Source organism: Lampetra planeri, chromosome 18 (assembly GCF_965212315.1).
Source record: "Lampetra planeri chromosome 18, kcLamPlan1.2.h2, whole genome shotgun sequence".
NCBI classification, from domain to species: Eukaryota; Metazoa; Chordata; class Hyperoartia; order Petromyzontiformes; family Petromyzontidae; genus Lampetra; species Lampetra planeri.
Genome location: NC_136124.1, coordinates 7,293,921 through 7,307,736, shown reverse-complemented (window position 1 = coordinate 7,307,736; position 13,816 = coordinate 7,293,921). Strand labels below are relative to the sequence as shown.

The 13,816-nt window shown below is 57.5% G+C and overlaps 1 protein-coding gene across 1 annotated transcript in view; it reads left to right on the top strand.

The window, feature by feature from the left end:
- The first annotated feature begins 1,582 nt into the window (after window positions 1–1,582).
- Window positions 1,583–13,816, top strand: part of LOC144723585 (MAM domain-containing glycosylphosphatidylinositol anchor protein 2-like) — a 50,155-nt gene continuing 37,921 nt past the window's right edge. The window contains exon 1 of the mRNA XM_078602437.1: window positions 1,583–3,206. Within this exon, the coding sequence (XP_078458563.1) occupies window positions 3,134–3,206 (73 nt within the window). The 5' untranslated portion in view covers window positions 1,583–3,133. The remainder of the gene's footprint in view (window positions 3,207–13,816) is intronic.

Here is a 13,816-nt window from a genome sequence, read left to right as displayed (position 1 = left end):
TGATATTGGTCCTGCTGATGATGATATTGGTCCTGCTGATGATGATATTGGTCCTGCTGATGATGATATTGGTCCTGCTGATGATGATATTGGTCCTGCTGATGATGATATTGGTCCTGCTGATGATGATATTGGTCCTGCTGATGATGATGATATTGGTCCTGCAAAGGGTGCTCATGCTGACTGTTGATAATGATGATGATACGAATGGTGATGAAGCGACACATGCGTGTGTTATTGCTGCTGATGATGATGATGATCGTGATGATGATGCTTTGTCGCCTCACAAGGCAGCAGAGAGACGAGAGAGAGGAGAACGTGGGGTCAGAGGGAGCACAAGGAGTAGAGAGGGAGAGAGGGAGAGAGTGTGTGGAGAGAAAGGGGAGAGAGAGGGGCAAGTGTGTGGAGAGAGAGGGGAGAGGGTGGGAAGATAGGGTAGAGAGGGGAGCGCGTGGAGAGCAAAGAGGGGAGGGGGCATGGAGAGCGAGGGAAGAGCGTGAAGAGCGAAGAGGAAGCGTAAGAGGAGAAGGGGAGAGAGCGTGGGGAGGAGAGAGGTATGGTTGCTGTTGTGAGGGGTTCGTCTGCGCAGTGGGGAAGTGTTGGTAGCTATGGTGGTGGTGGTGGTTGTGATGTTCATGGTGGTGTTGATGGTGGTGGTTGTGATGTTCATGGTGGTGTTGATGGTGGTGGTGGTTGTGTGAGATTAGCTGGGGGTGGGGGGTGATCGTTGTAGCCCTGATCTTGATCGTGACGGAGGGAGGGGGAGAGTGGGAGGGAAGGGGAGAGGGGTGCGGTGCCGATTGGCCGGGCGCGCTCCGTGCCTTACAGACTTCGCATCTCCCACCTCCCTCCATCTCCCTCCTCCCTCCCTCCCCCCAGCCCTCTTCTCTTCTACCCCCTCCCCCAATCTCCCTCCCTCCCCCAACCTCCCTCGCTCTGTCTCCCTCCCCCAAGCTCCCTCGCTCTGTCTCCCTCCCCTCCCTCCCTGGTCCCCACATCTCCGTCTCTCGCCGCTCGCTCGAGGCTGCTGCTGCTGCTGCCGCTGCAGAAGCGGAGATCGCGACACGAAACGGCGACGGCTGCCCGAGCTCCCGCGTCGCGAACGGTGGCGCGACGCGCACCGAATCGCTGTCCTCATCGCGAGAGAGCGCGGCGAGAGAAGAGAGAGCGGAGAGAGAGAGCGGAGCGAGAGAGCGAAGCGAGAGAGCGGAGAGAGAGGCAACAGCAGCAGCGGCATTCACGGCGAGGGAGAAAGAGCGCGCGCGGAGAATAGCGAACGGGAAGGAGGATTGCGGGCGACGCGCGGGATCGGGAGACGTGGCGAGCGTGATGCGCGCTCTAAGGAGAGACGCGAATGCCAATTAATCGGGTCGTCAATTAATTAATTAATTGCCAACGGCGGCGGCGTCGTCGCGACGGCGGTGGCGATGCCGCCGAGCGGCGCGCGTCTCTGAGCGCGCGACAGCTCGTGGAGGAGGAGGTGGAGGAGGAGGTGGAGGAGGTGGAGGAGGAGGAGGGGGGACAAGAGACTCCTCCTCTCTCGCGCCACATCGTTGTCGAGCTGCGAGGAGCAACCATCGATATCATCGCGCCTCGTCCTCCACGGACGACGATCAGGAAGAAGGAGGAGGAGGTGGTGGTGGTGGTGGAGGACGAGACGACGACGACGAGGAGGAGTGGGAGGAGCAAGGGGATTAAGTGAACGCTGCGCGGTTTAATCACCGCGTCCGTCCGTGTTCGTGGAGAGAGCGCGGCCAGAGCTCGGGGAGAGATAGGCGAGAGATCGGCGAGAGAGCGGGGAGCGAGAGCGAGAGAGAGCGCGAGGGAGTGCGGGAGATGCGGTAATGTGCAAGCAGCATCACAATTAAGCAGCAGCAGCGGCAGCAGCAGCGGTAGCAGCAGCGGCTCCCGCGCCGCGGGGTGACACCGCGACCCCCCCCCCCCCCGGCTCCCGCGTTCGCGTTCCCCGCGCCTCGCATCGGCGTCCGTCGGGAAGGAGAGAAATAATCACCCCGAGACGAGCGAGAATCCCGGGATACGACAGCCATCCTACAGCCATTCCCTACAGCCATCCGGAGACGGAGCCATTGAAGTAACGCTGGAACGCAAAGCCATCCGTAGCTGCGACAGCTCTCCGGCTACAACAGCCACCCCCGGCCCGGGGCCAGCTGTACATCCCAACAACCACCCTGCCCAACAGCTGACCAGCGAGACAGCCGCCCATACCAAGAGTGTTCAAGTCCCGCACAGCTGTCCGGTTCGACGACTCTCAAGCACAACAGCTACGCTGACCATCCGCCGTCAATCGTCACAGCCATTCAGCCAAACAGATATCAGGACGAATAGCCATCAATTGGAACAGCTACCCGGCAGAACAGCTGCTCATCGGAACAGCTACCCGGCAGAACAGCTGCTCATCGGAACAGCGACCCGGCAGAACAGCTGTTAATCGGAACAGCTACCCGGCAAAACAGCTGCTCATCGGAACAGCGACCCGGCAGAACAGCTGTTAATCGGAACAGCTACCCGGCAGAACAGCTGCTCATCGGAACAGCTACCCGGCAGAACAGCTATTAATCGGAACAGCTACCCGGCAGAACAGCTGTTAATCGGAACAGCTACCGGGCAGAACAGCTGTTAATCGGAACAGCTACCGGGCAGAACAGCTGTTAATCGGAACAGCTACCCGGCAGAACAGCTGTTAATCGGAACAGCTACCCGGCAGAGCAGCTGCTCATCGGAACAGCTACCCGGCAGAACCGCTGTTAATCGGAACAGCTACTCAGCAGGACAGCAGTACGTTGGAACAGCTACCCGACAGAACAGCTGTTCATTGGCACAGCTGTCTGAGAGCAAACGAGGGCGCGATGTTACCGGTGGAGTGTTGAGAGCCAAACCCCGGCGCCCCACCTCCACCTGTGCGCCCCCCCCCTCCAACGTGGTACCCCCCCCCTCCTCCTCCTCCTCATCGGGAAGGGAGAGCTGCACCAGCGCTCCTGCTGCTTCTCCTGCTGCCGCCCTCGCAGGAGAGCGAGAGACAACAGGGAGACGGAGAGAGACGGAGAGACAACAGAGAGACGGAGAGAGACGGAGAGAGCGCGCGCGGGGAGAGCGAGAGCCGAGAGAGAGAGCGATGGGAGTCGCATCCCTACTGCTGTGCCTCACGGGAATCGCCTTGGCTGAGATGAGCGGTCCTGGGGTCTACAGTGAGTGACCCCCCCCCTCGCGCCCCCCCCCCCCCTTTCTCCTCCTTCCTCCTCCTGTGATCCCCCCTTGGTGCCTCTGATCCCCGCGGTGTCTGAGCCGCCCCCGCTCTCTCACGCGTTCCGCATTTGCTCTCCCGCTCTCCCTGCATCTCTCCGTCTCGCGCGCTCTCTCGCTCTCTCTTCATGTCATAGCTTCCATCTCACTGATCTCTATGTATATCCCTGCCTCTCTCACCGACTCTCTTCCCGTCTCTCTCTACTCTACGCTCTCTCTCTCTGTCCCCATATTTATGTCTCCTTATCTCTCTCCTCCGTAGCTCTCCTCCCTGTGTTTCCCCGACTCTCCCCTATCTCTCCGTTTCTCGCCCCCCCCCCCGTCTCTCACTGCGTGTGTCCCCCGCTCCCCCCGCTTCTGCCCGGGCGCACTCTCCCTCTTAGCTCTCTTTATGCTTCTCTTTCTCCCACGCTCTCCCCCCCCCCCAACTCTCTCCTCTCCAGCCACCACTGCCCCCTTCTCCGCGCATTCATTAGCGCCGTCTCCATGTGTCTCCACGATGTATCCACGGTGTCTCCACGGTTGCGCCTTCTGTCTAAAGTGTCTCCATGTGTCCACAGTGTCTCCATGTGTCCACAGTGTCTCCACGTGTCGATAGTGTCTCCATGTGTCTCCATGTGTCTCCACGTGTCTCCACGTGTCTCTGTTTGTCCCCGTGTGTCTCTATCCCCACGACCTCTCCAAACATCGATCCTCAGTAGATCATAACCGCATCCCTCTTTTTCACACAAAGACGAAGATCGCTCCGTACAGCCTTCACCAGAGTGTTCGGGCAAGTGCTGTTAGCGAGCACCTATTAAGGCTGGCACGGCACACGACGGGGTGGGTGGCCAGCAGCCACTCCAGGGCCGCCTTTGTCTCTCCAGTGCTGATGTTGACGGGGAACTAATCCGAGGCTAAGTTGACCCATGAGAGGCCCAGGAATGGTTCAAATATTCGCTGCAATGGTTCTTGGTCGGGAGGGAGAATCGACGACCCGGGTTCGTAGTGCAGTGCGCACGAAAGCGCACACACACGCGCGCGCGTGTACACACACACACAAAAACAAAGATCCCCCGTATAGCCTTAACACATGCTGTTAGCGAGCACATATCAAGGGCGGCACGACACGCAAAGGGGTGGGTGGGTAGTCAGCCCGACGCCTAGCCGCCTTTGTCTCTCTTAGTGGCGATGTTTACATACATACAAACATACATGAACACAATGACATATACACCCATACACACACCCACATATATACACACCCACATATGCACACTTGTGATACAGGTGTGCATGTGTGTGTGTGTATCTACGCACATACACAGTACCACAAAGAGGCACGTGTCTGTATGAACACACAACAGCAGCCATTCGTCACTGCGTGGCGGTGACGCCACCAGGGCGCTTGTGCCAGGCTATGTGCACGTTGAGGCCACGTGAAGTGTCGAAAAAAACATGTCTATACATGCATGTGTATACATATCCATGTATAAATATATGTATATGCGTGTATATAAATACACAAGCTGCAACGTCGCACATTGCACGCGGGCGAATGACTCGGTTGATTTCGGCGACTTTATGAATTTGACGACGACACCACGAGACTTGGGAGGCAGCGTGGAGGCTCTATAGCTGCAAGAACGACGCCCCCCCCCTCCCCAGGTTCGACTCCCGACTCGGGCGCTTCTCTGCGTGGAGAGTATACGGCTCTGCCCGTGTTCTGAACGAGGCATCCTGCCGTTGCAAACTCCGCAGCAGATGAAGCCACACGCACTCACGGGTGCGGGCAACTGGTGATGGTCAAACATCTCAATGCTGAACGTGGCACATTGCCTTCAAATCACTCTGCAATTGTCATCGCACACAGCGGCGTCGCTACGCGGGGCAGAGTCCCTCCTTGAAGTCTTGTGTATGTTTAATAGCAAGTCTTGTGTATGTTTAATAGCAAGTCTTGTGTATGTTTAATAGCAAGCAACGCACCTCGTCACATACGGACATAAAACACTGTTTTATCAACGCGTGTGAATATACATACATATATACAGTAAACACACACACACACATATCCCCCTATATCCTTAAAATGCTGGGAGCACATTCAGGCCAATACGGTGGACGATGAGATGGTTGTGGGCAACAACCACGCCCGGCCGCCTTTGTCTCCCCAGAGCTCATGTTTACTGCACACCGCACCAGCTACTCATTATCTCAACCCATCCCAGGGCGCGTGATGGGTTGAGATGATTGCGACTGATGGTAGCCGTGCACGGGAATCGAATCTGGGTCACCGTGCAATTAATAGCGCAGTGTAATAACCACTTAGACACCGCTCCCCCTACACACACACACGGCGTCATCACGGGCTGTGTGCCAGGCTAGGTGCACCTTGAGAGCATGTCAAATGTGGAAGGCTCGCTGCTGGCAGGAGGTCACGGGACAGACCAGGTGTTTTGTGTTGACTGCTGTGCCAGGCTTGGTGCAGGTCACGGGACAGACCAGGTGTTATGTGTTGACTGATGTGCCAGGCTAGGTGCAGGAGGTCACTGGACAGACCAGGTGTTATGTGTTGACTGCTGTGCCAGGCTAGGTGCAGGAGGTCACTGGACAGACCGGGTGTTATGTGTTGACTGCTGTGCCAGGCTAGGTGCAGGAGGTCACTGGACAGACCAGGTGTTATGTGTTGACTGCTGTGCCAGGCTAGGTGCAGGAGGTCACGGGGCAAACCAGGTGTTACGTGTTGACTGCTGTGCCAGGCTAGGTGCAGGAGGTCACTGGACAGACCAGGTGTTATGTGTTGACTGCTGTGCCAGGCTAGGTGCAGGAGGTCACTGGACAGACCAGGTGTTATGTGTTGACTGCTGTGCCAGGCTAGGTGCAGGAGGTCACTGGACAGACCAGGTGTTATGTGTTGACTGCTGTGCCAGGCTAGGTGCAGGAGGTCACTGGACAGACCAGGTGTTGCGTGTTGACTTGATGTGCCAGGCTAGGTGCAGGAGGTCACGGGATAAACCAGGTGTTACGTGTTGATTGATGTGCCAGGCTAGGTGCAGGAGGTCACGGGACAGACCAGGTGTTACGTGTTGATTGATGTGCCAGGCTAGGTGCAGGAGGTCTAACTGAGATGCACCACCTGTGCTCTCCACTGTTGCCACCTCGATGCGCTTTAGCCACCTGGTGCTTCGCTCGTTGTTGTGAGCGTCGTTCCATCGCCCTCCTTTGGCGACACCAAGATCCCCCGTATAGCCTTCAACAGATTGCTGGGGCAAGTGCTGTTTGCGAGCACCTATTAAGGGGGGGGGGGCACGGCACACAATGGTGGTGGGTGGCCAACACAGACACAACGCCCGGCCGCCTTTGTCTCCCCAGTGCTTATGAATGCACCTGACACTCCTTTGAGGCTGAGTCGATCTAGGGAAGGCCCAGCAGCGGTTGAGATGTTCCTTATTCATGTGGGCTGCGAGCGGGAATCGAACTCGCCTAGCCGGTTTAGTAGAGCGCAGTGCGCTAACCACTGCGCCACCGCTCCCCAATTACGCACACCGTACATGCACACGCCACAACCACAGCCGCCAATCTACCCCCAAGTGACTGTGACGCTGTCACCGCAGCGTTTGTGCCAGGCTAGGTGCACATGCACAACAAAGACAAAGATCCCCCGTAGAGCCTTGACAGACTGTAGGGGCAAGTGCTGTTAGCGAGCACCTATGAAGACCGGAATGGTACACGAGGGGGTTGGTGGCCAGCACCACGCCCGTCCGCCTTTGTCTCCCCCACATGCGCAACAGTACACACACACACGCACACACACACGCGCGTGCGCAACAAACGCACTCTCCGCTCGCATCCATGCGCCGCTCTGCACGCAGGGCACGCGTCCCCTCTCCCCCATCCCCTCCCCCCTCAGCCCCCTCCCCCGCCCGCCCGCCCGCCCGCCCCCCTCTCTGTAGCTCACGCACGTGACCGCACGCGGATGGGTCTGGGCGAGCGCGTGCGGTAATTGGTCCGGCCCCTCCCCTTTATCCCCCCCCCCCACTGATCCCCTAAGCGAATTCAACGGCACGCGCTCCCTCCCCCTTAAAAAAATCACCTGCCCCCTCCCCTCCCTCCTTCACCTGCAACCACTGCCTCCCCCATCAGCATCAAGCCATGGTCTATCCACTGCTGGATAAAGACCTGCCCCAGGCTTCCATCATCACCATCAGCATCAAGTCATGGTCTATCCACTGCTGGATAAAGACCTGCCCCAGGCTTCCATCATCACCATCAGCATCAAGCCATGGTCTATCCACTGCTGGATAAAGACCTGCCCCAGGCTTCCATCATCACCATCAGCATCAAGTCATGGTCTATCCACTGCTGGATAAAAACCTGCCCCAGGCTTCCATCATCACCATCAGCATCAAGCCATGGTCTATCCACTGCTGGATAAAGACCTGCCCCAGGCTTCCATCATCAGCATCAAGCCATGGTCTATCCACTGCTGGATAAAGACCTGCCCCAGGCTTCCATCATCACCATCAGCATCAAGCCATGGTCTATCCACTGCTGGATAAAGACCTGCCCCAGGCTTCCATCATCACCATCAGCATCAAGCCATGGTCTATCCACTGCTGGATAAAGACCTGCCCCAGGCTTCCATCATCACCATCAGCATCAAGCCATGGTCTATCCACTGCTGGATAAAGACCTGCCCCAGGCTTCCATCATCACCATCAGCATCAAGCCATGGTCTATCCACTGCTGGATAAAGACCTGCCCCAGGCTTCCATCATCACCATCAGCAGCAAGCCATGGTCTATCCACTGCTGGATAAAGACCTGCCCCAGGCTTCCATCATCACCATCATCATCAAGCCATGGTCTGTCCACTGCCGGATAAAGACCTGCCCCAGGCTTCCATCATCACCATCACCATCAAGCCATGGTCTACCCACTGCTGGATAAAGACCTGCCCCAGGCTTCCATCATCACCATCAGCATCAAGCCATGGTCTATCCACTGCTGGATAAAGACCTGCCCCAGGCTTCCATCATCACCATCAGCAGCAAGCCATGGTCTATCCACTGCTGGATAAAGACCTGCCCCAGGCTTCCATCATCACCATCATCATCAAGCCATGGTCTGTCCACTGCCGGATAAAGACCTGCCCCAGGCTTCCATCATCACCATCACCATCAAGCCATGGTCTACCCACTGCTGGATAAAGACCTGCCCCAGGCTTCCATCATCACCATCAGCATCAAGCCATGGTCTACCCACTGCTGGATAAAGACCTGCCCCAGGCTTCCATCATCACCATCAGCAGCAAGCCATGGTCTATCCACTGCTGGATAAAGACCTGCCCCAGGCTTCCATTATCACCATCAGCATCAAGCCATGGTCTATCCACTGCTGGATAAACACCTGCCCCAGGCTTCCATCATCACCATCAAGCCATGGTCTATCCACTGCTGGATAAAGACCTGTCCCAAGCTTCCATCATCACCATCAGAATCACTCCTCTGCACCAGCTGATCTCGTCGTCGGTACATCTCCACAGCACACACACATACAAAGACAAAGATGCACCATATAGCCTTCACCAGAGTGTTGGGGCAAGTGCTGTTAGCGAGCACCTATTAAGGCTGACACGGCGCCACGAGGTGTTGGTCTGCCGCCAGAATCACCCCCCCCTCCCCATCTCCTATTCACTCGAGGGGGAGGGAGATGGGGAGACGGAGACACTGAGAGACACGGAGTGACAGGGAGATACAAAGGAGACGGGGAGACAGAGAGCGGGGAGAGAGGGGGGGGAGGTCGACGGGGAGAGATGAGGGAGAGCGAGGGGCAGGGAGAGGCAGGGGAGAGACGTGGGGGGCGCGGGGTTTGGGGAGACGGGGGAGCCGCAGCCTCAACAACGACTTGCAAGGAGAGGGGAGAGAGACGAGGGGGCAGGGAGACAGACAGGGAGACAGACAGGGAGACAGGGACACAGGGAGACAGACAGGGAGACAGACAGACAGGGAGACAGACAGCCTGGGACACGGGGAGACAGGCGGGGAAATACACGGATAGTGAATGAATAGGGAGCGATAGACCATGAAGACAGGGAAAACAATGAGAGACAAGAGGGAGAGAGACACGGGGGAGAGAGAGAGACACGGGGGAAAGACAAGAGGGAGAGAGACAGGAGGGAGAGGGAGAGAGACACGGGGGAGCGACAAGAGGGAGAGAGACAGGAGGGAGAGGGAGAGAGACACGGGGGAGAGACACGGGGGAGAGACAAGAGGAAGAGAGACACGGGGGAGAGACAAGAGGGAGAGACAGGGGGGAGAGACACGGGGGAGAGACAGGAGGGAGAGAGACACGGGGAAGAGACAAGAGGAAGAGAGACACGGGGGAGAGACAAGAGGGAGAGAGACGGGGGGGAGACACGGGGGAGAGACAGGAGGGAGAGAGATACGGGGGAGAGACAAGAGGGAGAGACAAGAGGGAAAGAGACGAGAGGGAGGAGGAGAGAGACACGGGGGAGAGACAGGAGGGAGAGAGACACGGGGAGAGACAAGAGGGAGGGAGAGAGACACGGGGGAGAGACACGGGGGAGAGGGAGAGAGACGGGGGAGCGCGCCGCTCACTAAGCCGCTTGCTCCGACTTTAATCAAATCGTCGAGTCGTGGGGGGCGCGGCCATTATGAAGCACATCGCCATCTGAGGGGCGGGGCAGCTCCACCCCCTCCCCACCCCCCCGCTCATCCCTTGGCCCTCACTTCGCGTCCCCCCCCCCCCCGCTGCTGCTGTCTGCTGGGGCCCGATTCTGAGTCTCGGCCTCGAGCCGCTCAGCTGCTGCCAAAGACGCGCGCAGTGAGCGGCTCAGCCAATGGCTCGGCTCAAAGGAAATCCTCGGCGTGGCTGGGAGCGTGCTGAGAGCCGGCTCAAGTGAGGAGCGGCCTCGAGCCGGCTCAAGTGAGGAGCAGATTCGAGCCGGCTCAAGTGAGGAGCGGCCTCGAGCCGGCTCAAGTGAGGAGCGGCCTCGAGCCGGCTCAAGTGAGGAGCGTGCTGAGAGCCGGCTCTCGCTTGAGCCAGAACCAAGCCCGAGCCGGGTCTGCTCTCTCTGCACGTGTCTGCCGTGCCCCTAGCGACTCACACCCGCTCCCCCTACCCCCCCCCCCCGTATGTAAGTTGAACTTCTTTCGCACCGTACGTAGCCTACCGTGCTAACCCCCTTCCCAACACCACCACCACCTCCTCCTCTCTCTCGCCCATCCCACCACCTACCTCCACCCACGACCACGTGCTCCCTCCTTCCCCCAACACCACCACACCACCACGACCACACCACCACATTCTCCCTCTCCCCCCCCCGCCCCCCCAGAATTAGATTGTCACGAATCGATTCAGAAGTCGACGGATCATTGTGGCCGGTTTACACCGGTCCCGTTGGTCTTGTATCGTCCGATCTCTCATCAGATCCAATATAATCACCGGTAGAAATGTTTTTTTTTATAAATGCATCGATTCCGAAGTAATGCCCCACGCCTGGGCGAGCAATCGGCAGCGCAACTTTAATCGCCAGGAACTGCTTTGTCCCCAACCCGAGCGAATAGTTGCGCGACTCGGTGGACTCAAACGGCAGGTTCAGGAATGTCACGGCCTCTCATCTCCGAGCCAGATCGGCGCTTCAGAAGTCGACTGCCTCTCCACAGGCAGGGAGCAGCGACCGGTCACAGAGACACTCCACATGCAGGGAGCGAGTCGAGTTGCATGCAACCAAGGTTGGGGGGTGGACGCCGGATTTTGAATCGATTACACTGGTCAACAACAACAAAAAAACATTTTATTTCTCGCCTGGACTTTTGCAGCTGTTTTAGACTAATTTCAGGGTGCTAATTCCAAATCTGATCTCAGATTTGCTATATCACATCTCATTTTATGCTATCGGCATACCCCATTTTCATTGATTTTACCCGAAATTAACTCTGTCACTTATGATTGCAAGTTGTTGCGAGTCAGTAACTGCTTTAGTGTTAAAATATGGTGCTGTATTAATAGAATAGTGTGTTTATAATATAATTTTATGTAGATATCATTCGGGACATGTGGCCACGTGGCCACGTGTCCCGAATGATGACGATGATGATGATGACTCCACGTGGCCAGGAACACACCTAACTCGCGACTCCCTTTTAGAGAGGTGCCATACATTGTGTGTGTTTGACCAATTACTCTCGATGGAGCAATGTCGGAAGAAACCAGAGTGCTCAGCGAAAGGCCACACGCACGAGTGGGTAACGCTCCACCAAAGCGTTCTTCACCAATTTTCAAATGAGGAAGCCCACTTTCGCCGATAAGACATCATCAGTGTGATGGCCGCCGCACATTTGAAACCATTGAGGGGGTTTGAAAGCGGGACTATAATGATGGCGAAGATGATGAGGGGTTTCGATTTAAAGCTTTCGTGACTGCAGGGATTCATCTTCTTGGTTATTTCGGTAAAGTCACGTAGAAGGGAGATAATAAAATAATAAAAATAAAACATAATAAAATAATACAATTCGTGGTAACACGCAGATTTTGTATTATTTTATTATGTTTTATTTTTATTATTTTATTATCTTCCTTCTACGTGACTTTACCGAAAGAATCAAGAAGATGATGGGGGGGGGGGTGTTGTCACTCTGTGTGTCTTGTCGGGGTTGGGCGGCACGTCAGGGGGTCCCCACTAAAGGCCACCAGGGCCCGCCAGTGGCCTGCGGATCTCTCACTGAAGAACCCCGCTCTGGGGTCCACACAGACAGGCTCGTGAGCTCTTGAGATGCACTCATGGCTCTGGAATTTCGCCGATCCCAATGCGATCCACCAACCCTTGCCGCTGAAAACGCGGGACTGCAGGCGTGCGCCGCCGCGCCTCGGGGGGGGTCGCACCGAGCGGGGCCACAGAGGCGACGTTCTAGGCCCGGGGGCTGCGGAGTAGCCGTGGAGGTGATGGCCCAGACAGAGCGGAGGAAGAGGAGCGAGAAGGCAGACGCCACGTGAGTGGTGGGAATGCGAGTAGGAGGGAGGCACGGGAAAGAGAGGAGGAGGAGGAGGGAGACACGGGGAGGAGGAGGTGGAGACACGGGGAGGAGGTGAAGGAGGGAGACACGGGGAGGAGGTGAAGGAGGGAGGCACGGGGAGGAGGAGGTGGAGGAGGGAGACACGGGAAGGAGGAGGGGTATGACGGGTTGTGGAGTGACATTTCCCAGCGGTAGCGCGTGCACCGCTTGTTGATGAGGTTCGTGGTTCGAATCCGTCAGGGCGTCCTGGTTAATCTTGCGAGCGTGTTAACCGTAAAAAAAAATATCCGCATTCCCTTGACGTCATTTACAGGAGCATGCCATTGTGTCTGGACGTCATGGTCCAATTTTTGAAGAATTACACCGCAAATTATGAAAGGGGTGACACAGCAACAGCAGCAGCTGCGGCAGCAGCAACATCGTCCCCTCCTGGCAGAATAATGCCCGATTGTAGGCCAACTGCCGAGTCACCTTGTGCCGCACAGGGACAGCTGCCACTGGGGAACGGGGGTGCCCTTCGCGTGTTTGAGATGAGAAGCGAAGACGCTTTGAGTTGCTGGGGCGTTTAAGCAAAGCGCCATAAAATGCAATTTATTATAAATTATGTCCTGTGTGGTTATCTCCCGTGTGGTTATCTATGTGTAGTTATCCTTTACACTCGCACGCTCGCCTCCATCCACGCGGCTTCAAATCGAACTGGAGAAATGAGACCTGGGAGGGAGGGAGGGTAGGGGGGAGGGAGTGGAGAGTGGGGGGGGAGGGAGTGAGGGTTGGGGGGAGTAAGGGTAGGCGAGAGGGAGGGTTGGGGGAGGGAGGGAGGGTGAGGGGGAGTAAGGGTAGGGGGGAGGGAGGGTTGGGGAGGGAGGGAGGGTGAGGGGGAGTAAGGGTAGGGGGGAGGGAGGGTTGGGGGAGGGGGAGGGAGTGAGGGTAGGGAGGGAGTGAGGGCACGGGGGAGAGAGTGAGGGGTGGCGGGGAGGGAGTGAGTGAGGGTAGGGGGAGGGAGAGTAGTGGGAGGGAGGGAGGGAGTGAGGGTGGCGGGGAGGGAGTGAGTGAGGGTAGGGGGAGGGAGAGTAGTGGGAGGGAGGGAGGGAGTGAGGGTAGGGGGGAAGGAGTCAGGATAGGGGGGAGTGAGGGTAGGAGGGAGGCAGTGAGGGAGGGAGGGAGTGAGGGTAGGGGGGAGGGCGTGAGGGAGGGAGTGAGGGGAGGGGGGGTTAGAGGGGTGGGGGGGGCAACAACAGACAGCAGGAGGGAGAGGATCAGGGAGGGGATCAGGGAGAGGGAGAGAGAGTGGCAAAGAGAGGGCGCGGCGGTGTGGTGGAGAAGCCAGAGGAGGGGGGGGAGGGAGAGAGCGACATGCAGAGGAAGGGAAAGGAGCAGAGAGAGGGAGGGGGTGGGTGGCGGAATGAGCAGGGAGGGGGAGCAGAGTGGGTGGGGGGGGGGTGAGAGGGGTGGGGGGGACGGCCGGGGGCGGTGCTGTCCGTGATGAGCAGGAGTCGTTACTTTTCAATTACAGCTCAACCCGGACCGGTGGACACGAGG